This window comes from Anopheles maculipalpis, chromosome 2RL, assembly GCF_943734695.1.
Source record: "Anopheles maculipalpis chromosome 2RL, idAnoMacuDA_375_x, whole genome shotgun sequence".
In the NCBI taxonomy this organism is placed as follows: domain Eukaryota; kingdom Metazoa; phylum Arthropoda; class Insecta; order Diptera; family Culicidae; genus Anopheles; species Anopheles maculipalpis.
Window position 1 is genome coordinate 15,610,955 of NC_064871.1, and position 25,272 is coordinate 15,636,226.

A 25,272-nucleotide genomic window follows, 5' to 3' on the forward strand; every position below is an offset into this window, starting at 1 on the left:
ACGGAAAGAGGAAACATCATGCTCGATTCTTATTCTTTATTGAGCCGGAAACCTATCACCGCTTGCGGTGTTTTATGGCTTTGCCGCCAGCTGCTTTCTGCTTCCGTTCCAGGCATTTGTTACCGTTTTTTTTTTTCAACTTTCCCCAGGGCTGCACAGGGCTTCAGGAATGGCCATACACAAACACACATACATCGATTGGTGGGAACAAGATAGCGAATCGACCTTTTTAAGCTAAACAATGCATTCTCTCAGCTGACCAACTGATGGGCGGAAATGAATTACAGAGGGATGGTTCAAGGTATAATAATAACATGGTAATGAGGGCGATATGTGGACCGGTGGAATAATTGTAAATTATGATTGAGATCGATTTGCCTGAGCATGGAACTTTGCTGATTGCTGAATGAGCCGGGTATGGATCTTTTTGTGATGCTGTTTTACGTGGAACACGTGGAAACTACAGAAGTTATGCCGATGGAAAGCAGTTATGAGAGTAAAAGCTTTAAATACAATTTACAGCACACTTGCTTTTAAGTAGCTCCTGTTGATTTATAGTCCCATTCGAAGGGTCCATTTTATTACGGATTTCTCAAAAGGTGTTAAAATCAATAAATTGGTAACTTTGTAAAATGGCATCATGGTGTAACGCGGCTTGTTCGACCTGCGCTTACGTACCTCACGTTTGTTGTGTTGAATTGAGCCAAGGAACGAAAAAATAAAACAAGTAAATTGAATAGCGCTATAGAAGAATGAAAATCGAAAGCACAAAGTTAATCAAACATAAAACAAAGATAAGATAACAAAATTCCATAACCACGTGGTTGGTTTGAAAAATAGTGTAAAAATTCAAAAACATGCTGCTCAACTAGGTAATATAAACAAAGCGCTTTACCTGCTGCTTGTGTAATCCGTTCGTGTTCGAATATCCGGCAGCAAACTAGCACGAATAATCGAGTTCGTGCTGTCAATTGAGTTTATCCAAGTGCTACCGAAGAAAACTGCGTATGCTCCGTGCAAAAAGTGAAAATTATGTGAAAAGTGACACCAAATTGCACTAAAACCATCTCTAAATGGCTACCCAGAAACCAGGCGAATGGGCCAACTCACTGTTGGCCCGTTTTGAGGAGCAGGTTTGTGAGAAAACTGTGTCGCAATCGCAGCCGATGGTGTAGCACATTTGGCAGGGCAGCGCCCCATTCGGGGCTACTGCTGCTGGAGTTCACGGTTCTGTGGGTTGCGCAAATGGTGCGCGGGTGTTTTGGGCAGGGGAAGCTGTGTGCCAGTAACACGGGAGGAGAATGTATGCAGAAAAATCGATAAAATCTGTTTCGCCATTTGGCATGCGCGCGTGTGTTCTTTGGCAGTTTTCGCGTGGGAAAAAGGTTTTTGCGTGCCGCGATGTTTGGGGCAGGCGCGTTGCATCGGTTCTGTGAATGAATTCCGTCTGTGGCCGGATGCCAGCAGTGTTGATGTGAGCAGGTATGGGTGGTCTGTCGAGCGCGGTATGGTGGAGGCCGGAGGCGGTTTGTTATTGTTTTTGACCGGTGTACGATGGAACTGTTGTAGCGTTTCACGTGGTTTTTATGCTTCCCCTTCTAGTGCCATGGGAGGGGAAATTACCGGTTGCAAACAAGGGGAAGATTATGCTGTTTGTGGTGGGGTTTGTTTATGTTTACCTTTTCTCGCGAAGGAAACTGTTCTGTGCCGCGCCGGTGCGCTGAAAGCCAAGCAGCAACAGTTTTCAATAACAAAGGAAGGTTTCGTTCATGAAGGGATGTAAGTCCTTCGTGGCATTGAATGCATGAATGAAAATGGTTCAGTGGCACGGAACGTGCGCACATGTGGTGCATATGCATATAATGCGTGAATTAAATGGCATGAATGAACGACTATGTTCATATGCAGCATTGCAACACACGACTGAAGGATGTTGCGGAAGCATGCTATTAATTATATTTAAACGTTTTGTGAAATAATGATTCAATTAGAACAATACAATTTAATCTTTTATTTCCATTTTGCATCGATTTCAGCTTCCCTATCGTACTGGACCGCATGGAACGCAAGCGCGCCTCAGCATCGATGAAACGATGAACTGCTTGATACAGATCTCGCGCTACCGCTTTTCGCTAGTTATTTCCGGCCTGACGAAAATGTTGCAGCGTGTGAACGAAATTGTGAGTATCAGCCTTGGCTGCCCACCAGACCATCCGGAAGGTACTACGTTGGAACCTGAGCCTAGTTTATTATGTTACAGTTTCAACCGCCTGCCTGCCGCGGTCACGATCCGGAACGCTGTTGCTATGATTCGTTGATCATCATCTTAGAAACGCTGGAACGTTGCCTGTCCGGCCAGTCGAAGGATACAGCACGCTTCGAGGAAGCGATGAACGTGAAGCTGCTTTTGAGAGAAATTTGTCAGTTTATCGGTAAGAAAGGGGTAGACAATTTTCCTCCCCACGGTTCCTAATGTGTGGCCCTTTCTTTTCCAATTTTCCAAAGATATTCAAAATGAAAACAATCAAAACGCAACATCGCTGAAAGCGCTCGCATCGAAAGTGTTGTTCGCACTGTCTCAAAATCATTTCGGTGCCGTATTTAATCGCATATCGGCTCGGCTGCAGGAGCTGAGTACGTGCGCGGAAGAAAACCCCGACTACAGTGACATCGAGTTGATTCAGCACATCGATCTGGACGTGCACCGGTTGACGAAACTGTTGACGGAAACGATACAGAAGTTTAAATCGTTGAAAAAGTCCGCTCACATGATACTGCTCAGCTCGCTGGAGAAAGCGCTCTGGAACTGGATCGAGTTTCATCCCAAAGAGTTCGAAGATCTGCAACGAAACCCGAACGATGAGTTGAGCAAGTGTTGTGAAACATTTTTCGACATACTGGATTCGTACTCGGAAAATAAGAAAGCCCGTGCTGCTGTTTGGCCGTTGCAGATTATGCTGCTCATACTGAGCCCGAAAGTATTGGAGGAGATTGTAAATGCTGATTCGGGTGCACCATGTTCGCCGCGTCATCTTAAAAAGAAACATTTCATGGAAGGTATAAAGAAAGGACTAGGAGCTCACGCATCATCGAAACAATCAACCGAATCGGCCGCCATCGCATGTGTGAAGCTGTGCAAAGCGTCCACGTACATCAACATAAATGATTCGAACAACGTTACGTTTCAGCTCGTGCAGAGCGTCATTAATGATCTGAAAGCACTGCTATTCAATCCGGCGAAACCGTTTTCGCGTGGACAAGGTTTCAACTTTCAGGACATCGATCTAATGATTGACTGTTGGGTGTCATGCTTTCGGATAAAGCCGCACAACAACGAGGCGCTGAAAGTGTGTCTGAGTCTCAACTCTCCACCGGCTTATCACTTTGTGATTGTAAGCTCGCTGCTAAAAATTGTCACCCAAGCACGCTTACCGTGGTGGCCACAGATCGATCTTGTGTATGCCCGATCGGGTGAACTTCGAGGACTTTTTACGGATACGCTAAACAAAGCGACCCAGGGCTACATCGCGCACACGCCGCTACGAATGATCACTTCTTTGACGTTGAAATCTAAAGACGCCCAGAGCCGATTAACAAGGCCAGATGAAGGTCCGGCCCATAAAGCGCTGCTCTTGCTGATGGTCCGTCTCATCCATGCCGATCCCATGCTGCTGTTAAACAGTCTCGGAAAGGCGGGGCACGAGGTACAAAGCTCTACGCTCGAGCTTATTAACGGACTTGTATCGCTGGTTCATCAACCAACCATGCCAGATGTGGCACAGGAAGCGATGGAGGCTCTACTTGCGCTTCACTCACCGGACAAGATTGAGGTGTGGAACCCGGAGGCACCCATTAATACGTTCTGGGATGTTAGCTCGCAAGTCCTTTTTTCGATATCGCAAAAGCTCATTCAACATCAGATTGCCAACTACACGGACGTACTCAAGTGGCTTCGCGAGATACTGATTTGTCGGAATACGTTCCTCCAGCGGCACAAGGATTATGCGAACGTTGGAAGCCAGATAGCGATATGTCGCCAGGCACATATAAAGCTTGAGGTAGTGTTCTTCATGTACCTGTGGTCGGTAGATTTGGATGCGGTCATGGTATCACTTTCCTGCTTTGGATTGCTTTGCGAAGAAGCCGAAATAAGGTCCGGTTCAGATGAGCTTACGGTTGGATTTATTCTACCCAACTATCACCTCTATCAGGAGTTATCGCACACTTCGGCAACGCTTGCCTCTCCACAGAATGCCGAATCGCGGTACAGTTTTTTCGAGCATCTGCACGGACGCGTGACACTACAGCGCAACATAATGTCGCTGGTAAGGAAGATTGAACATTGCGTAAATGGTGTGCAACCTGCATGGGAAGAAACGTTTCGCAATTGGGAGGTAACGAGCAAGTTGCTGCAAAACTACCCCAAAGGTAAACCCGAAGAAGGACAAGCGGAAGTTTTCCACCGCAGCATGGGCAAACGAAGAGCGAGCCATCAAAGCTCGGAACATGATCTCGAAGAACAAATCACCGAATGGGCAAACATGACATGGTTTCTGCTGGCACTCGGTGGCGTCTGTTTGCAAAAACCTCGCAATCAACGACAGGCGGCTCAAGGATACAATCTTCCACTAGGGACGGCTGGTCCTTCGTTGATGCAATCGACAACTTCGCTATCGAGCTCGAGTTCGGGACGTGGCTCGATGCATCCGATCATGGGCTCGCTGGTATCGTCGATCGGGCCGGGTAGTAGCCAGGAGGTTCAGTACTGTCCCGTAACACAGTTTATCGGTCAACTGTTGAGGTTGCTTGTGTGCAATAACGAGAAGTTTGGTCCTCAGATTCAGAAGCACGTGAAGGAACTGGTCGGTCAGGAAATGTCGGCCCAACTGTACCCGATCCTTTTCGATCAGATTCGATCGATTGTGGAAAAGTTCTTTGATCAGCAGGGTCAAGTTGTGGTGACGGATATTAACACGCAGTTTATCGAGCATACAATCTACATTATGAAGTCGGTGCTGGATGGCCGACAGAGTAAGGATCAGAATGATCAACCAGCGAACGCGGAGCATCTCGGTGTTACAAGCATCGAAAACTTAATGCTAGCAATCGTGCGCTATGTGCGCCATCTGGACATGACCGTACATGCCATCCACATCAAGACCAAGCTCTGCCAGCTGGTGGAGGTGATGATGAAGCGGCGGGATGATCTTGCCTTCCGGCAGGAGATGAAGTTCCGCAACAAGCTGGTAGAATATCTAACCGATTGGGTTATGGGAACGTCACACCAGATAGCACCACCCGGGTCGGGTGATGTGACTATCATTACCCGAGACCTGGACCAGGCGTGTATGGAAGCGGTGGCGGCATTGCTGCGCGGATTACCCCTACAGCCAGAAGAATCCGATCGCGGTGACCTAATGGACGCGAAAAGTGCTTTGTTTTTAAAGTATTTCACTCTATTCATGAACCTGTTGAACGATTGTGTGGATGGGTCGGAGGCAGATAAGGATACGAATAATCCACCCTTGCTGCCTCCCCGGCCAAGGGTCGCGGCGGGGAAACTTACCGCCCTGCGTAACGCCACTATTCAGGCGATGTCAAATTTGCTAAGCGCGAACATAGATTCGGGCCTGATGCATTCGATCGATCTTGGCTACAATCCCGATCTACAGACGCGTGCAGCGTTTATGGAGGTGTTGACACAGATTCTACAGCAAGGAACGGAATTTGATACGCTCGCCGAATCGGTGATGGCCGATCGGTTCGAGCAGCTGGTGCAGCTAGTAACAATGATAAGCGATAAAGGTGAATTACCGATTGCAATGGCGCTCGCGTCCGTGGTTACCACCTCACAGATGGACGAGCTAGCACGCGTACTAGTAACGCTGTTCGATGCGAAGCATCTGCTGTCGCCATTGTTGTGGAACATGTTCTACCGAGAGGTGGAAGTTTCCGACTGCATGCAGACACTTTTCCGCGGCAATTCACTTGGCAGCAAAATAATGGCCTTCTGTTTTAAGATTTACGGTGCAAGCTACTTGCAAGGACTTTTGGAGCCTCTGATTCGCCCATTGCTAGAAGAACCAACCAGCAGCTTCGAAGTGGATCCGGCCCGCATCGAGGCAAGTGAAGACATTGAAGTGAATCGTAAAAATCTGATCGCTCTCACGCAGAAAGTGTTTGATGCGATCGTTAATTCTGCTGACCGTTTCCCGCCCCAACTGCGCTCCATGTGTCACTGTTTGTATCAAGTCCTGAGCAAGCGATTCCCGAACCTGCTGCAAAACAATATCGGTGCCGTGGGGACGGTAATTTTCTTGCGCTTCATCAACCCAGCGATAGTATCACCGCAGGAGCTTGGCATTGTGGGAAAGCAGGTACCGACCCAGATCAAGCGAGGTCTAATGCTGATGTCGAAAATTCTGCAGAACATTGCGAACCACGTGGAATTTTCGAAAGAGCAGCACATGCTATGCTTTAACGATTTTCTACGCGCGCACTTTGAAGCAGGAAGGCGCTTCTTCATTCAAATTGCTTCCGACTGTGAAACGGTCGATCAAACATCGCACAGCATGAGCTTCATATCGGACGCGAACGTACTTGCGCTGCATCGTCTGCTCTGGTCGCACCAGGAACGCATCGGGGACTATCTGTCGAGCAGTCGAGATCACAAGGCCGTTGGAAGACGACCCTTCGACAAGATGGCAACACTGCTCGCCTATCTAGGTCCACCGGAGCACAAGCCGGTTGATTCGCACTTGCTCTTCTCATCCTACGCCCGCTGGAGCTCCATAGATATGTCATCGACAAATTTCGAAGAGATTATGGTGAAGCATCAGATGCATGAAAAGGAAGAGTTTAAAACTCTAAAGTCTATGAACATCTTTTACCAGGCTGGCACGAGCAAGGCGGGCAATCCAGTGTTCTACTACATAGCTCGTCGTTACAAAATCGGTGAAACGAATGGTGATTTGCTGATCTACCACGTCATTCTTACGCTGAAACCTTTCTGTCACTCACCGTTCGAGGTGGTGATTGATTTCACACACACCTGCTCAGACAACCGCTTCCGTACGGAGTTCCTGCAGAAATGGTTCTACGTTCTGCCCGAGGTGGCGTACGAGAATCTATACGCCGCTTACATCTACAACTGCAACTCTTGGGTAAGGGAATACACCAAGTTTCATGATCGTATCCTCGCACCGTTGAAGGGCTGTCGAAAGCTGATCTTTCTTGATTCGCCAGCCAAACTAAACGATGTGATTGATCCGGAACAACAGAAGCTACCGGGAGCAACACTATCGCTCGATGAGGATCTAAAGGTGTTTAATAATGCGCTCAAATTGAGCCACAAAGACACAAAGGTAGCGATAAAGGTAGGCCCCACCGCACTGCAGATTACATCGGCAGAAAAAACGAAGGTACTGGCCCATTCGGTCCTGCTGAATGACGTATATTACGCGTCAGAAATTGAGGAAGTCTGTCTGGTGGACGACAACCAGTTTACGCTTTCGATCGCAAATGAAAGCTCGCAGCTTAGCTTCATCCATAATGATTGCGATAACATTGTGCAGGCGATCATACACATACGCAATCGCTGGGAGCTGAGTCAACCCGATTCAGTTACAGTGCATCAGAAGATTCGCCCAAAAGATGTACCAGGCACGTTGCTGAACATGGCACTGTTAAACTTGGGCTCATCGGATCCAAATCTTCGAACTGCTGCCTACAATCAACTGTGCGCCCTAACGGCTACCTTCGATCTGAAGATCGAGGGTCAACTGCTGGAAACGCAAGGACTCTGTATACCGTCGAACAATACGATCTTTATTAAATCGGTCAGTGAAACGCTCGCTACCAATGAGCCGCATCTGACGCTAGAATTTCTTGAAGAGTGCATCCAAGGCTTCCAGCGTAGTACCATCGAGCTAAAGCATTTGTGTCTCGAGTATATGACACCCTGGCTGGCGAATCTGGTGCGTTTCTGCAAACCGTCGGATGAAGGCAAACGGCAAAAGCAGGTGGCACTGATCCTGGAAAAGCTGATCAACCTGACGATCGAGCAGAAGGAGATGTATCCATCGATTCAGGCAAAGATTTGGGGCTCGATCGGACAGATACCGGAGCTGATCGATATGGTGCTGGATAACTTTATCCATAAATCCGTAAGCTCCGGTCTCGGATCGCCACAGGTTGAAATAATGGCCGATACGGCCGTTGCGCTAGCGTCCGCCAACGTGCAGCTGGTGGCTAAAAAGGTGATCGGACGGTTGTGCCGTGTGATGGACAAAACATGCCACTCGCCGACACAGTACCTCGAGCAGCACATGATGTGGGACGACATTGCTATCCTTGCCCGTTACCTGCTCATGCTGTCGTTCAACAATTGTCTCGACGTGGCCAGACACCTCCCGTACCTATTTCATACGGTAACGTTTCTCGTGTGCACCGGTTCACTGTCGATGCGCGCCTCCACTCACGGACTGGTAATAAATATCATCCATTCGCTTTGTACCTGCACGAAACCGTCCTTTTCGGAGGAAACCCAACGCGTGTTGCGTTTGTCACTGGACGAGTTCTCCCTGCCGAAGTTCTATCTGCTATTCGGCATCAGTAAGGTAAAGTCAGCCGCCGTTACCGCGTTCCGCTCGTCCTGCCGTCATCCCAACGATCGGTGGTTGGGTAACGAGCGTGTATCACAGGCACCGCCAGCCGATCGCGAGCGACTCGCCCTCCCATCGCTGGAAGTGATCACCGAAGCGTTGCTGGAAATTATGGAAGCCTGTATGCGCGATATTCCCGACTGCGATTGGCTGCAAACGTGGACCTCGCTCGCAAAGAGCTTTGCGTTCTGCTTCAATCCTGCCCTGCAGCCACGGGCACTCATCGTGTTTGGATGCATTTCCAAGAGCGTCACGGACCAGGACGTTAAACAGCTGCTACGTATACTTGTGAAAGCGCTCGAATCGTTTAATGACATCATTTTGCTCGAGGCACTCGTCATGTGCTTGACTCGTCTTCAGCCACTTCTCCGTCCGGAATCTCCCATTCATCGGGCGTTGTTCTGGGTAGCGGTGAGTGTGTTGCAACTCGACGAATCTACACTGTACGCTGCCGGGTTGGCACTGCTCGAGCAGAATCTGCACACACTCAATTCTCAGCAACTGTTTGACAACCAAAATATTGCCGATGTGATGATGGCAACGCGAGAACCACTTGAGTGGCATTTCAAGCAGCTTGACCATGCCGTCGGTTTGTCGTTCAAGTCCAACTTTCATTTTGCACTCGTTGGCCATCTGCTGAAAGGATTCCGACATCCGACGCCTACCACCGTGTCCCGCACATCGCGTGTCCTGACCATGCTGCTCGGCATAGTTGCCAAACCACATCGACGCGATAAGTTTGAGGTAACACCGGACAGTGTGGCCTATCTGACTGGTAAGAATTTTTGCAGCGATCGCAAAGCGTCAACCATTCATGTACGATGCTCCTGTTTTGCTTCTCCACCATTAGCGCTCGTCTGTTTCTCCGAGGAGGTACGTTCACGGTGCCACGTTAAACACACCGTTCCTCGGTGGCCAGTGGAGTCGGGTGGTTCTGGTGATTCGGGCAGTGGCAGTAGCAGCGATCCATCGGCACCAAATTCAGCTGGTGGTGGACCACTGACGGGTGGTTCCGGTACGGTCGCTTCCAGCACATCCGGAGGCAATAGTGTGCGGCGTCAAAAGTCCTGGGATATGCTGGACCAGTCCGCTATTCAGTATGCACGCCAGTCTCATAAAGTACAGCAGCACCAGGTAAGTTTTGGTGTAAATTTATTAGTCGTAACGATTTGACGGCTAGCTCTATGATCTTGTTTTTCCAAAGTTTTTCGCATCTGTTAACTAAACGAGCCTCCTGCGGGTTTGATAGTTTTCTGCAAAACTGTAGCTTTGACTACTTACTCCTCAAACGTTGATATATCTTAATTTAATATACCCCTATCTCGTCGCAAATGTTCTCTCGTTTTATATATTTAAATAGTTGTCGATTTCGACTTTTTCTCCAACGGCTGCCTTTATGTGATTTTTACCGATTGAATCATATGCAGCCTACAGCTGTTTCATTTCATTTCATCAACCTCTACAAATCCTAAGCCCCCTAAGTCTCCTTTTTTTGTCAGTTCATGAACTCTACTTCACAGTTTATAGAGACGTTATCCTAGTATATAGTACTAAGTAGAGCAGTACATGAAAAACAATCTGTTCAAGTTGTTCCTTCCTTTCGAAGTAAATTTATTGTGTCATATTATTAATGCCAAAACTATCTCTGCATCATTTACCTTTTTACTGAAAAAAAAATCTTCAAAATCGAATCCTTATCCATGGAAAATAATGTTTTATCATGTTATTTGCTGTAACTTTGTTTGTGTCTCAATTGTTGTACTAGGCTCATACAATCCAATTGCAACATAGATCAGTTGATTATTTTCTCCTGCAGCAATCTAATTGTAAGGTAGATTTAATGGTGCAAACCCCCTACTGCCCTGCCCGCTGGTTGTGTTTAGCGTTCGCGTTTCACGGTCGTTTTGAATGGATTTTCTCGTCTAACGTTTTTTGAATCAAAATTTTTATTTAACGATTTAATGGATTAGATATTCCGCTAATATCCTCGTTTTTTGGAAACTTTATTAGGTTCAATATTTAAACTCTATTTGTTCTGTCGAGCAAATCATTGATCGGTGTATACTACGGTAGCTAATGTACATACGATGCATTATTGTACATACATTAGAATCATCTTTATCTCATGTCAACTTTATCAACAATCATTCATTTCCATCGTGCACTTTAACATCTTGTTTCTGTGTGTATGTGTTTACATCTTGTACATAGGAATTGTGGGTGGAGTAGTTTAATTTTCTAATTACGTTCATCATGGGTCTTTCTATTCACAATAAAAATGATATGTTTGGAAGCGTCAATATGAAGCTAAATCTTCGTATAAAAGTAGAAATCCCGATAATTTCCGTGTATGTTCTTTGTAAGATGTACTTCATCAAGGCACACTACTACTGCACACAACACGCGCCAATTTTTTGGGGAAAATGTTTTATTCTAATGATCACTTCCTGTATCTTATCCAGACCACTACTGAACACGTGGGTTAATACACTTGCTCCTACACAAGTACCTTTGGAAGGTTTGTCCAGTGGTATGATCACAACATCCATACATTAATGAAGATCAATTGTCACCCCTTCTACCTCTCAACGCTCTATTTGCCGTGTATACCACACAAAACATCTTGTCCAGAAAGTTAAAGAAACAATGTTTCCACAACAAACAATATGCCTTCCTCCCTTTCGGCTTTTGCCCGCTTTTATAGGAACCGGTGGTTATCAGAGGAAAATCTTGGAGAAGTCTCGATTCGGCGCACAATCCGCACCTGGGAATGATCAGTCATTCCTCTTTCGTTACTCACGGTAACACAACCATCACCACCACCACGAACAACAACAACAACAACAACAACATGATCAACATGAACAGCAACACTTCAAATTCCATCACCATAGGCATGCCTAATTTGAACATCAGCTCCATCATTACTAACATCAGTAGCAACACTAACAATACTCCAACGGCTAGCAGTACCTACGCAACTGCTAGCGCTAATGCAGCGAGTGTCGCCGGGTCCATTGGCGCCGGTGCATATCAAAGCCAGCGGAACGATTTTCGTAACCGGCGCTCCTCGTCCGAACCGGTCAATCACGGGCAGATGGTACTGATGAACCCGAACATTGCCAAACTGATTGCGCTCAATCAGGGCCACACGCCGGCGTACGGTTACGGTGCAGGTGTCGGTAGTGGTGCATCGGGGGCAACTGGTGCAGCCACCGTTGGGCAGACCGGTGTTGCTGCCTGCGGTCAGCAGTTACCTTCCGCACAGTTGCCGACAGCTGCACCAGTGCCGGGCTCAGCCGGGACTGGGCCAACCATGCCGACGGCGGACGAAGAGGCTACCGAGCAGACGAGGGACACGGCAAAGCAAGGGACAAAGGACGAAAGCGAAAACTTTATCGTCGACTGCTTGCAAGACATATCATCGATCAAAGTAAGAACGCCCGTACCGTTTGTTACTCGCATCCATCTTGTCAGTCTGTCTTATTTCGGATACTTTGCTAACTCTACTACTTACTTACTTACCTACTCTTTCTCTCTCTGTCTCTCCAAATCGAAAACAATCCACCATATTACCATCACCAACACCACAAATACCCCTAAATCCGAGCTATGTAAATTCAAAAAGCAAAAGCAACTATTTTTATTCGTTACATTAAAAAAACCCCCAACGTTTTTATCCTATAAAATATGTTATAAATGTTACCTTACACTTTATCTATTGTTCCTCCCCTACATCTCTGCTCAAAATGTGATCATCCTGTGCGTTTTTTTTTGTGGGCGAATGTAAATGTGTGTCGTTGGATTTTGCTGTGTGATGCCTAAGTGTGCAACTTATTGGTTTTACCATAAATTTTTGTCTACAATTACACCTTTAGTGAGTCTTGCGTTCGTGTGTTGATTGTGTCTATTATGTCAGGAGCTTTCGAATAATGGAAGAGCTACAATAATGTAATCTTGCAACACTTGGTACAGATCAAAAGGATTTGATTAACTAATTATTTTACAATTCAGCTTTTATCCTATAACACGTATTGGTATTTTTTTCTCTTTTCTCCTTTCATTCTTTGCCTCATCATAAATATGTACTCCTTCACCCTGCTCATCGGAACTCGACGATGAGACTGTTTGCAATACAATTTGCCAATACTTTGAACGTGACGCGTACTACCACAAAACTGCATTTAATCCACATCCCACAAAACACTCTTACTCTTTGTTTGTATAAACTTTGTCTGTGTTATACTTTGATGGCTCATCATCGTCATTTGCTTTCGTTTCGACGTTTCGTTACGATTTATATTCCATTTTTTTTTCCAAACCCTACATTACGTTGACGAAATGCTGCAATTTTCTGATATTCTATTCGTGCCCTTACATGTCTATGTTACTGTCTGTACAATATTCTGTATTTTTTTTTTAATAATTTGTCACGATTTTTACAATCTTCACTCTTCTTCCCATGGCTCATCACTCTCCTTTTCTCTTTCTCTTTTAATATTTTCTTCCCTTCTCTTTGCATGGTGATCTGTGGCAATTGGTATTGATTGGGACAAATTTACATGGTTCAAATGATGTTTTTATTTTTTATAAATGCACAATTTTTTTGGAAACAAAATGACGTTAATGTTTTTTTTTTATGAAACACGTAACATTGCAATATTTTTCTACTGTCACATTTCCGCAATTATTTTTGGCTGGATAATTGGATGTTTGGATGTCTGTTTTTATGTTCATCTTCTATAAACGTATGAGTTGTTTGCTACATTTATTTCCTTTTTGTTCTACACGTACGAATTTTATGTCGTCCAACATAATAAACATGTACCATCAAACAAACAAAAAATAATTAACACTCCCCAAAGATTGCACGAATGCTGTTCAAAACCCACCGCTCCTTCTCTGTTCCAACGACCAAAGAACGCCTGGGTAAATCGACGCGGATTGACAATCGCCAGAAGGTACCGAAAATTAGAAAACACGAAGCAAAAGCAAGCAAGCTCCCACCAAACTTCTCAATGTAGTTCGCTGTGTACACTCTCACTAAATTTGTTTCACTGTTTGTGATACGGATACATTCTAGTTTGATTTTTTCGCCCTATTCTCCTTATGTACAAATGATGCGCACCTCAAGCTTTCGTTTGGTCTGAAGTTTGCCGTAGGTTTATCTAGATTACAGTGCACCATTGTTGTAAAACCGTATTACACGGTAACCGTTTCGACTTATCGTAATTGTTTCGTGTACTTTGTGTGTTTTATGGTTTCTGAGAGATGATTGCTGATTTGTTTTTAAAGTTAATCCGGTATCTTTTCCTGATTTGTCTATTTTTATTATAAGTTTCTAAAGGATTCAAGTCTTTTAGAGGTACTGTTTCAAATGATTTTTTTTCTTACAATTTTTATTTGTTGATAAAAACATTTTGGTGGATTTTCCGATCAACGATAGTGCAGAAACGATCGTTTGTTGTCTGCACGTTCATTTCCTGTTATATTATGCATTTTTCACTTGTTTAAGAATAATTTTGTAAATATTTTGTTCAGTTCCGACTTGCTGCATTCAATATTTGCTCACTGAATGTTGTACGAAATTCATTAATTTGTCGTAGCTCCGACCCTCTTCATCACACTGTTAAAAGCTAAATTTCTGGCAAACATCATTCGTTATCATACGTATAGTAAAATTTTAAATAACCGTCGAAATAGTGGCTACAAAAATTTCAAAATGTTTCTCTAGCGCATTGATACACTTATGAACGATCAATCTAATCGTGAATTCGTTCTCAAGGAGTAACTGGAGATTTTTGACGCATCAATACGGCAAACTCTTTTGTAGCCCTCATCTCATCATCAAAAAATCCCAGTATAACACTTTTCAAACTCAAATTTAGCTTTTTACAGTATGACTATCAAAGGGAATGATTATAAAATGAATCTAATACAAACCAGAAATGATCAAACCATTCGGAAATTAACGCGCAGCGAGTCTCCAACGAGCAAAATACATTAAAAGATTTGTTTTGGATGACGCAACGAACGATCGTTCATCGGAAGACACAATGCTGTTTTTTGCACTGCATAATTTTATACCACTTTAAAATATTTGTAACCGTCATTTTGACTATTAATTTTTAAAAAAATATACGTCTTACAAAAATTCTCTCTCTGTGTTATTTCATCAAACCTGAAATGTGGTGTGGTAGTTCGTTTAAATGTATGTTTTGTAACATTATTAGTAACTTGATAATTGCATTCTATGTGTACAAATTTTGTATAAAAATCATTCCTTTTTTTTTTCAAATGACTACCTTAAGTCTATCGCTCTACTTCTCTGTCTCTCTGTCGCTCACTATCTTTCTCTGTATGCCTATATAGAGAACTCTAATTGCCGTTTAGGGTATCGATTGACAATGTATACAAAGCAGATAGTCGCCCTAGTAAAATGCAGGTAGTATTTTCGAACCCACCCTTTGTCACCCTTCTACCTTTCTACATCTATTACGCGTGCTTCATACAAAAACCATTAGCAATGACAACTCGGGATTTGTAAACGTGCACATCACGCATATCTCTCTTACACCGATAGTTACGCTTGACTGGTGGCCGGTTACGGTGTGCGCTGCGATCACTGATGTCTGATCAACATTTTCCTTCCTCCCCTTTTTCCACCCAACCTTCATACAGGAGAGAGGTTCACGGTCCTCGGTCTCGAACGAATCCAATGTACTGCTCGATCCAGAAGTGCTACCTGATTCATCTACCCAAGCGCTGGTGCTAACGGTGCTGGCAACGCTGGTAAAATATACTACGGACGAGGCTGAAACACGTGTCCTGTATCAGTATTTAGCGGAAGGATCGATCGTGTTTCCGAAAGTTTTCCCAGTGATGTGAGTATGATAGCTGAAGCAGGCAATTCAATGTAACAGCGCGCTTCATTGTCATTTCCTTTCCGTTTCTTGCAGTCACTCACTGTTGGATCAGAAGGTCAACAATGTCCTGTCGGTGTCGAACGATCAAATCGTGTTGGCATCGGTGCAGAGCATCATACAGAACATGCTAGCAAGTGAGGACGCTAGTCAGCAACCATTGCACTTCTTGCAGAGCTGCGGTTTCGGGGGACTGTGGCGTTTTGCTGGACCCTTCACCAAGGTAGCTTAAGTCGCCAGCAGCCAACATCTAAACACGAAAGTAAAATAAATTTCCATTCCTTCCTCGCTACAGTACAACATGATGGTTGAATCGTCGGAGCTGTTTGTCAACTTTCTGGAAGCGATGGTGGAAACGTGCCTCCCGGTGGAGGAAACCACCCCGATGCCACCATCCCCACGGCCGTACAATCTCAGCTCGAGCCTGAGCAGCCTCACGCTCGGTTCGCCGACGGATAAAGGTTCCTCCTCTAATTAATACTAGACCGAGATGTTCCTCTGTTTTGGTTCCGTTTCGCTGTTTTCTCGGTGTGTTGGTGCCGTCCGCCGCGGTAGCAACGAGCACAACCGTCCCTTGCCCTGGTCGGACAGTTTCTACCGGCGGCTGCGGTCCTTCTTTACTCGCTGTATGGATCATTTTCTGTAGAACTACTACTCTTTTATGCTCTCGTTTGACGTTTTGATTTTCGTATGAAGGATTCGGTTTTATTTTTCTCGATCGATGTTGATCTTTTGAGCCGGGGGCAACAAAAAAACTCCCACAACACATCATACTCCTTCATGCAATCCATGATGCTCGGGCGTGTGCAATTTGAGCATTTTTTGAGTTGGTTTTTTTTTTTAATGTTTACTGTGGAATTTTTTTTTGTCACCCATTATCACCTTGCTGTAGTAGTATTCTACGCTAAATGTATATGTATGTAAATGTTTGTATATGTATAAGCCCGTGCCGTGCTGTGTTTTTTTCGTTCTATTTTTACTACAGAGGAATTAGATCTCTTGACCGATAAACCGATAAAAAAATCTAACGTACCTTCTAGTACCTGTGTGTACTACCCTGTCGACATGTTAGTAATATTTATAAATGCGCGACGTTGTCCAATTTTTTGTAAGCCGCAACGGCGTAAGTAATCGTGTCTTATGTTGGTTTTTCCATTTGCTGTTAGGTGTGGTACTAAAATAGGAAGAATTAAGGCAGCTACTAGACTACGCATTAGTTTTGATTATTAACAGGTTTAGAATATTTGGTGGCATTTTGCCAATACGTGTTAGTATTGCAGACAAGTCAGAAAAGTAGTAAAATTGCTAAACCACAACAACAATAATTTCAACCGAGGCCATGAGAATTAGGGAGAAGGAAAAAAACAATTGCAAAACTCATCTAAACAAGCATTCAAATTGTAATTCTAGTCCTTGAGTTTTCCGAACGTTGATGCACAAGGTTGGTTTGAAAACTAAAAAAGAGTCTTTCGAAATGTTTCAATTCGATTGCTGCCCGGAAGCTTAAGATATAAAACACCAACGTATCTTGCACCCAGAAAACAGTTCTGAAATCATCATATTTAACAGACCATGCTAGTTAATTTACTCAAGATGATATATAGGGGAGCAAAGCTCTTTACGGTTGACTTTAGTTGAAAATACTTCTTCAAAACGAACATCAGTTATAGGCAGCTAGTGCTAATAAGCAAGAACAAAAACCCTCGATGCCATATTTAACTATATCGTTGCACAATACACTATTTATTGTTACTCTCTTTAATGTTAATCGTATACATACGTTTTTTTTTAATTTTTATCACAGCGTTGCTTTAATCGTCCTCTTACCAAACGAAACTATGTTCGGTTGGGGTTTCAATTTTCCGTCCGTCTTTTTGGTATGTTTGGATATTTAGTTTCGTTATCGCTAGTAGCAAGCTCTTCAGTGCTGACAGCCCGTTTTCCGTTAAATGTCACTATTCTCAAGAAGAAATACACTGTAACACAGTATAGACTACCACGGTCTACATCGTATTACAGAAAGATTATTCTTTTCTTTCTAATAAATTGTTTACCTGGGCTGCTTTGTATTTCATTTCCGAGCATGTGTCGCAAACCTTTTGGCGAGTTTTGTGTTCTGATGTCTCTTCCATTGGCTGTTATACTGAGTATTAGAATTGTCTAATGTTTGAAAATCCATAATTTATTACCTTTTCTTCTCTACTTTCCAATTTCTTCTCTCTCTCTCTCTCTCTCTCTCTCTCTTCTCTCTTCTCTATATTCCATTTTTAAATATATTTTCCCATACCAATCCTGCATTCGTCCCGATTGTTTTACGGAACTGTTGTAATGCCGTTGCTCGATGTGACTTTTTGCGACATTTTCGTTGATTATTTGCGATTGTTAATTTCTAATTATGAAATTTTCCGTTCAATGTCTTAACACGACAAATCCTCCTCCATGATGGCCATGATGCTTTTCTCGTTTCGCGGCATATCGGATACACATCATCATCATCGTCCGACTCACGTTTTAATACGTAGCATTTTCATCAGAATCTCTAGATCACGATGGCTTTAGCGGAAGCGTTAGTTCGCTGCGCCGTGCGTCCTGCAGCAAGGCCCGTACAGGTACGAAGCATCGGTTCATAGACAGTCCCACGCACAATATCTAGTCGGAAATCTGGTGGAGCGCCGGCCGGATATTGCCTTCCATTGTTGCCGCAGCTAGCCGCGCTGGAGCTACCACCACGAACGACAATGACCGATCACGATCACACACAGCGTCATCGAACGAACGATCAAAGGCGACCCATCGGTCGATTGACAGTACGCATTACGATTAATCTCCAGCAAAGAATAAGCGGAAAGCATCCACTCTGAGGAAAGCATCCCTTAAGCAAACTATTAATCTACTTACCGAACGTGCTCGTAGGTACTGTGGTAGTGGCTTTCTGTGTGTACGTGTTTGTGTGTCAGCAAACCGCCTGTGTGTCAAAATCATTGTATCAGTGTGACAAACAGTATCAGTATGATTACACATCATTCTACTCTTTACTCGATCAGCCAAACAGGACCGAAGGATAGCTCGACCTGAGCGCAACATTTGGAGAATGTCCCTGTTAGAGACCTGTCTCTTGTATCGATCCTGTCCCCTTCCTATATGCAATACCTTCTTCATTTTTAGATGATCTGATCTGTTTCAAGTACATTAATTTATTAGGACACACATTTCATCGACAAGTACTATCTTGTTGGTATCAAGGCTCGTTATTTTTGGCACACTAATTGTGAACTCATAATTCTTAATAACCCGCCACGTAATGCACGTAAAATGGCCACAGAAGGATTAGAACTTATTTCCCCCCTTTGTAAGGAAGGTAAATGAGATCAGTTTCTTACTGAACAAAAAATTGTTTAGGGTAAAGGAAGTATGAATGAAGTTTACAAATTACTCACAAATTACTTTTTAATATGAACTAAAAACATAATATGAATGATCATCGCACTCAAAAGAATCGAAACAATTGAAACGAAATATTTTCATTAGAAAGATTTAAGATTTTTATTAAAATATTTAGACTGCAAGTTGATTCCAAGTTCGATCACTCGCATTAAATGTATATTTTATACATTGGATTCTATAAATAAATGTTTAAACATCCGATAGAAAATTTAGCAGCAACATTTTTTCGGAGTTTTCGTTTTTGAGTTCGTTCATTTTTGTATTAAAAAATTGATTTGAAAAAAGAAAATCAACCAAAGTCATGACCGGCGGAAAAGTTGAGTGAATGAGTGAGAATAAAGACAAAAGAGTGAACCATTAGTCGGCACAGAGAGTAAGTGAGTGAGTGAGTATAACGCGGAAAGAATGAGTCAACAATCGGCTCAGAGTGAGTGAGTGATAATAATCCGAAAAAAAGTTATTGTAGTGTATTATTTTTTAAATGAATCTTTAGACAGTGAGTGAATGATTTAAGTCGACTCATCTACTATTCTTTTCTGATTCAAATCATTAAAAAGAGTGAGTTTTTTCATCTGCACTTTCCACAAATACAAAGCAGCAGACCTGACTCTTGCAGGATAAGAAGCGCAACTTCGAAGTGTCGGACGAGCAACTGACGCAGCAGTGGAGCACATGCTGGAGGAGATACCGAAATAGAAAGCAGTACTACGACAGCTGGCGCGCCATTTCCGGACTAAGTCATCAGTACCATCAAACAGCTAGACAAATAGTTTACCGCCATGCAGTCCTGAATACGAACTACTAACTATAAATTGGGGCAGCTCGGTGGTGTAGGCAACAGTGGCGCCGGTCTTCAAACGGCGGGACCGGGGTTCAAATCCCATTCGGACCGTCCCCCTGTAGTGAGGACTGACAAATCAACTACGTGGTATCGGCAGTCTAGTAAGCCGAAGTCCGAAGTAGTCCGAAGCTATCGAGTTGGATTTGTTCGAGATCGACTGCCGACCAACTCTTTGCCCTCGGGGATGACATTGACTTCATCGAACGGAGTGACACGAGAGACCAATGTGATTGGATCGAGGGACAATGCAACGAACACAAAGTACCTGCTTGTGGGAGGCTCTGACGGGAGTTGACGGTGACGATTTCGTGGTGGTAGAGAAGCTCTGCTACATTGCTACGATCGTAGCTCCGCTTACGTTGTTGTCCGGGCGAATATTGATGGCGCATTGTTCAGGAAAATCGTGTCCGGTAGTCCTAGCAGAGTACGAGTCCTCGACTATTTTCAAAGTGCTGGACCTAAGGACTAGCCTTAGAGGTGTGTGCGTGCAGGACAGGGAAAAGGAGATTAGCTCACACGGCAGCTGAGCTGTTAGATGGGACAGGTATCCTGACGGTAGTCGAGGCCGGAATGATATGATGGTTTGGGGACGCGATGAGGATGCCAGACTCATGAACACCACCAGAAACCAGCAGGTGTAGAGGAGCACAGCGAGCTAGTTGGCTAGAACAGATGGAGTCCTGAAACTGTCGGCGATCTAATGCAGACAAAGAAGAAGAAAAATTCCAGCTTGGTAACTTCCAACGAAATCTGTAGGAAGGACAGGATCTTATCGGCAGCATTCAGGACTGTAATTGGCTCTATAATTAGCACAGATCAGCTTCTCGGCCGGTAGTTCTTTCTGGTCCTACAACCTTACTTCGATGACTTCGTCCAGGGATCTTCGGAAACGCAACGGAAACTACCAGCTACATAGAATCATCCGAAAAAAAAAAAACTCACTTATAGTCATGCGTTTTCTTTTATTTTCAATGAAACATTTTATTCCATCCATTCACAATGTTCCCTATCGGAAACCTGTGCTCATCCAATTTCTTCTGCAGTAGTAGCCTTCCCTGTAGAGATACACTGGTGTCCTACCGATGGTAGCAACCACGTGGTGTACAGTGCAGTGTCGACTAACGCTGCAGTCTAAAACGTCCAAAACATTTCTTTTGCTCCATACATGGTGGGCGCCCTGAGGCGCCTCCTAGCCTACTGTAGCAAGTGTGTATATTAACAAACGCAGACACGACGACGAAGCTATATGTACATGGGTTTTTTTTGCATAGTGCTGTTGCGACACAACATCCTGAGCCCTAAATGCTTTCCTGATCCTCCACACCTGGGATCAAATGCATCAAATTGGTTAACGGTGTAACGGTTACGTATGGTGTGTTGTATTCTTCACTAATAATATAATAATAGAGAGCAGCGAAAGCTTGTTTCACGTACCATTGATGGGTACCTTGGTATAAGTTCACGGTTACATCGAATAGGAGACATATTTATAAAAAAAAAATAAATTAAAATTAGTGAATGCATTTCAATGCTACAAAGACTCCAATCGGAATCGGCTCTACGAGCCGTTCTTCCGCGTGCGTTAAGTTGGTTGCAGGTTTGCTTACATTGAAAATTGGATTTAGCAAGGGGACGCGTATGTAAGGTATGATAGGTTGGATTCTGCAACAGTGCAACTTTAAATAAGTTAAGTATATGGCATAAGTTGGTTTTTCTCTCTCTTAATCTGTTTTTGTGCTTTTTTTCTCCTTCTCATCACCTGTTAACACTATCATTTGCTTAGCTTAGTTTGTAAGTTTCCATTTGTCGGTGCATCAATAATTGGGGCGTGATTTATGGAAGATTCTGGTATGCTGCGGCCGCAGTAGTCGTCTCCTGCGCTCGGTCTAGTTCGGTCGTATCGGGTAAACGAACGTTTCAGATTCATCCTTCGACAGCACATTCTTCGCCACGCACGTGTACGATCCCATGTCGGCCCACCGGAGCCCGGTAATGATCAGCTCACCGGTTGGCAGGGTGCGGAATCGTGGATCCTGCAGGCTGCCGACCACGTTGCCCTCCTCATTCAGCCAGGTAATTTCTGGCAGCGGTCGACCGATCGCCTTGCACGGTAACACCACCGTTGAGCCCATGTTCTCGAACAGTGTCTTGTAGTGTAGCGTGATGCGTGCACCCTTCAGATTCTTGAACATTGACTCGACGGCCCCAGCGGGACGTAGTAGTGGCATGTCGGAAAAGTTGCCCAGATGCGATACGCTGTCCACGTGGTAAACGACGGTCGAGGAGCTAACTTCCTGCCCGGCGGCACGACCGATGCAGGTAAAGGTGGACTGGGATGCACGTGAGGTACGGTCGATCACTAGCCGCGTTACGACGCGTGCCACCGATGTTGGGGTGTCCTCCGAGATAACGTTGACGCTGATATCTTCCCACTGCGAGAGAGAACAGGAAGAGAGGACGACTTTAGTACAGTAGCTGGTAAGGTAAGGAGTGCGTGAAGCCGAAGGAATAGACTTACATCAGCCGTTTGACCACTGCCATGTACCCACTGGACGGTGGGCGTTGGTGAGCCCATAATTTCACACTCCAGCTCTACCGTTGTTCCGCGGATCTGTGCCACACGTGCCGGCGGTGCGGCCGTGATTTTGACGAACGTGGGCCTTATCGCACGGCCTCCACCGTCCGCACGCACACCCTCCGATGACGAAGCCGTATCCTGATCCAGCACAACGGCACGGCCACTGCCGGGGGTGACCAGCAGCAGCACCACCAGCAGGCACATCGCCAGCATCAGCAAATGCTTAATGTTCATCATGTCTGCGGGAGAGAAGAAGCAACAAAATCAGCTGTTAGCCACATATGCTGAGCAGGCGACAGAAAAGGGTTTCTGAAAAGGGGTAACAAAAGGGCAGGGGGGGGTCGGTCGACAGTGTGTTGGTAGCATCGATGTAAAATGCACCTGGGGCTAGCTCTCTTTGCTCCCTTCTATCGTCGTCGTCGTGCTCTATCGCCGATGAACACAATCGTACGCGAGAGCATCGTATGTGACGGCGTGGCAGCAAGCGCTCGCACGCTCACGGTGTTTCAACGGGGAATGAGAAATTCCGCTCGGAATTGCATCAGACACCTTTAGCTCTAGCCGGCAGTCCCCACCATGTGATCGACCATGACACGAACAAACGGGAGCGGTGAACTTTTTTTAGTACTTGTTCCGCCGTCCGTTTTCCCGCGGCCCACAGGCATGTTCAACCAGCTGTAAAACCGATTTGAGCTTTGACCGATGTCACGTGCCCGGGCTCGGTAAAAAGGTTACCTGAGCTACAACACCCTAGAGTGATTGGATATGAGGTACGTAAAATAGGTTGGTTGGAATTTTGGCTTTTGTAGTACTTTGCAATCATGTAGGAGAATCTTACATTTAGAATAGGGGAAATTTTTGCAACTCGATTTTGGAACTTTACAATCGGCTGCGGGAATGTTCTGCCGAGCGTTACAAAAATTATTTTAATTTCATTCCAAGATGACGGCTCTTTGCAATATGGCAATGCGTTTAATAATTAATTGGTAAAATAAAATTTAAAGTTATTTTATAATTTATTCATCTAAAGTTCAATGTCTGTTCCTTTAAATCAAAGCTTCCAAATAATTCCATTATATGATTGGCAAAGTTCCACAATGCTCCGGCCGTATTCCTTTACCCATTTGAAATATTCTATCGATTGATATGCAAAAGTTCTATTATACGGTACGAAACCCTGTAAGTTTAATTTTAAAATTTGTCTTTAGAAAAATTGATGAATCATACAACTCGCAGTTTATAAACATATTTATCAGCCGCCAGCAAAATTCAGCGTGTCATTCACTTAAATAAAATCATCCCCTTTTTTTTACCAAACGGTACACGCATCACCTATCGTGCGCAAACGGTCAAGATCGACGACAAGAGGTGCGCGACACAATGGCCATTCATGCTTTGCCTAGCTCCGTGTGCGCCTTTACACAGCGAACAAAACGTACAAAATGATGATAATATTTTATTTTTAGAGACCACCCCAAACCCGGTACGCACTAGAGTAGAGTAACAGGCGGAAGCATTAACAGCAGCGCCGTTCTAACATCCGGTGTTTTCCGTTCTATCATCTGCTTGGCGAGACACGTGAATTTTCGGTCTCAACGACTCAACAAAAGCCCCGTCCCCGAGAGCATCAATTTCACCTTATCAGTCGTGCAGAGCAGTCGTGCCGTGGCGCCAAGTTGTGCGTACACGGGAGGACAGCCAATCGAGTGGCATGCGTGTGACATCATCGCCATTCAATTGGACACACACACACGCGCGCGCGCGCGAAATTACTCGACCGATAACGAAAACGGTCGAGTCGGTGTGCCACACAGTTCCGCAATAGAGAGGGGCTTGAGTGAAAGCCGCCGTAAAATGGTGGGTGAATGCTTTGCTGGGCACGGGATCTTAATAGAGGGTTCGTTACATTTATCAAAAACAATAACTCGAGCCAAAAGCCAAACTCCAAAGGTTAAATTTGCTAGACAGTATAGGCGCTGCGCGACCCAAATATTCTAAAACACCGCATACAAGTGCACGTTTTCGGTTTGTTAGATTTTGTCTAACCTCACATTTCATGGCACACCCCTCAGTTCCCCGCAAGTTACTTTCCCGGCTGTAATCTTGACCGTTAAGTGGTACTTACTTTCTATCGTCTTTTTTTTTTTGTCTCACGAAAGTTCCTCACGTTGAGGCGTCCAATGATCTTCCACTGATCTTACACGAACGGAAGAGTTGGGTTGTTTCTTTGTTTGCACGATTGTGTCGTTGTACAGTCAGGAATGAGACCGGTGGAACCGTTAAAACCTGCACCGAACCGGGCTAATCTCTGGCTGGCGGCTCCCAACGCGTATTTCTTACACTCCAATCAAATTGATTGCTCGCTGTGATTTATTCCAGGGTGACCTGGTGTGTGTGTGTGGGTTTTTTTGCTCTCTCGCTCGCTTTTATTTTCACCCTTTTGTCCTTCCGTTTTTGGGGTGGCCGGATGGCCACAGAGCTGATCCACCAGTCCACACGAGAAGCTTCGAATAGCGCCGCCCGCGCCGAAGAGGCTGTGAGGATGATCGTCGATCGATATCCCGATCCTCTCTGTCGTTGGTGGAAGGCAATAGATCTTTCGCTCAATAAAGTGCAGTTTGGGTGCTTTGGAGCTTTTTTTTTTCGTGGGGCACTCTGGTGTATTCCACGCTGTTCTTCTCGTTACTGTTTCCGCTATCAGACCTTTACCACGATCGGGCTCGAAAGATGCGATTCTGCAAATTTCCGTATTCTAACCGTCTTCTTCTTATTACTGTCTTCCACGCCGATGATTAGCGCACACGCATGCACTCACACACGCAC

At 44.7% G+C, this 25,272-nt stretch overlaps 3 protein-coding genes across 10 annotated transcripts in view; 1 reads left to right on the plus strand and 2 right to left on the minus strand.

The window, feature by feature from the left end:
- Positions 1–25,272, minus strand: part of LOC126557475 (dihydropyrimidinase) — a 445,624-nt gene that overhangs the window by 228,589 nt on the left and 191,763 nt on the right. The gene's annotated exons all lie outside the window — the stretch shown is intronic.
- Positions 982–25,272, plus strand: part of LOC126556566 (neurofibromin) — a 137,758-nt gene continuing 113,467 nt past the window's right edge. The window contains exons 1-11 of one of the 7 annotated variants that reach the window (XM_050211878.1): positions 982–1,133; positions 2,037–2,180; positions 2,246–2,432; positions 2,506–9,438; positions 9,514–9,797; positions 11,368–12,096; positions 13,529–13,624; positions 15,345–15,547; positions 15,623–15,809; positions 15,882–16,047; positions 18,109–18,309. In XM_050211878.1, coding sequence (XP_050067835.1) covers positions 1,074–1,133; positions 2,037–2,180; positions 2,246–2,432; positions 2,506–9,438; positions 9,514–9,797; positions 11,368–12,096; positions 13,529–13,624; positions 15,345–15,547; positions 15,623–15,809; positions 15,882–16,047; positions 18,109–18,239 — 9,120 coding nt within the window. In that variant the 5' untranslated portion in view covers positions 982–1,073 and the 3' untranslated portion in view covers positions 18,240–18,309. Of the gene's footprint in view, positions 1,134–2,036; positions 2,181–2,245; positions 2,433–2,505; positions 9,439–9,513; positions 9,798–11,367; positions 12,097–13,528; positions 13,625–15,344; positions 15,548–15,622; positions 15,810–15,881; positions 16,048–18,108; positions 18,310–25,272 lie in introns of those variants that run through there. The other 6 variants (XM_050211876.1, XM_050211877.1, XM_050211872.1 and 3 more) reach the window with 6 other exon arrangements.
- LOC126558745 (neural/ectodermal development factor IMP-L2) lies at positions 21,758–22,690 on the minus strand. The gene is made up of 2 exons (XM_050214804.1): positions 22,390–22,690; positions 21,758–22,303 (listed from the first exon to the last, which is right to left on the minus strand). The coding sequence occupies exons 1-2, from the start codon at positions 22,684–22,686 to the stop codon at positions 21,758–21,760; spliced, it is 843 nt and encodes a 280-aa protein (XP_050070761.1). The 5' UTR covers positions 22,687–22,690.

Coding starts and splice junctions, on each gene's coding strand:
- LOC126558745 (XM_050214804.1), bottom strand. CDS start 22,686: ATGATGAACATTAAGCATTTGCTGATGCTGGCGATGTGCCTGCTGGTG. Junction 22,304..22,389: donor GCAGTGGTCAAACGGCTGAT/GTAAGTCTATTC, acceptor TCTCTCTCGCAG/TGGGAAGATATCAGCGTCAA.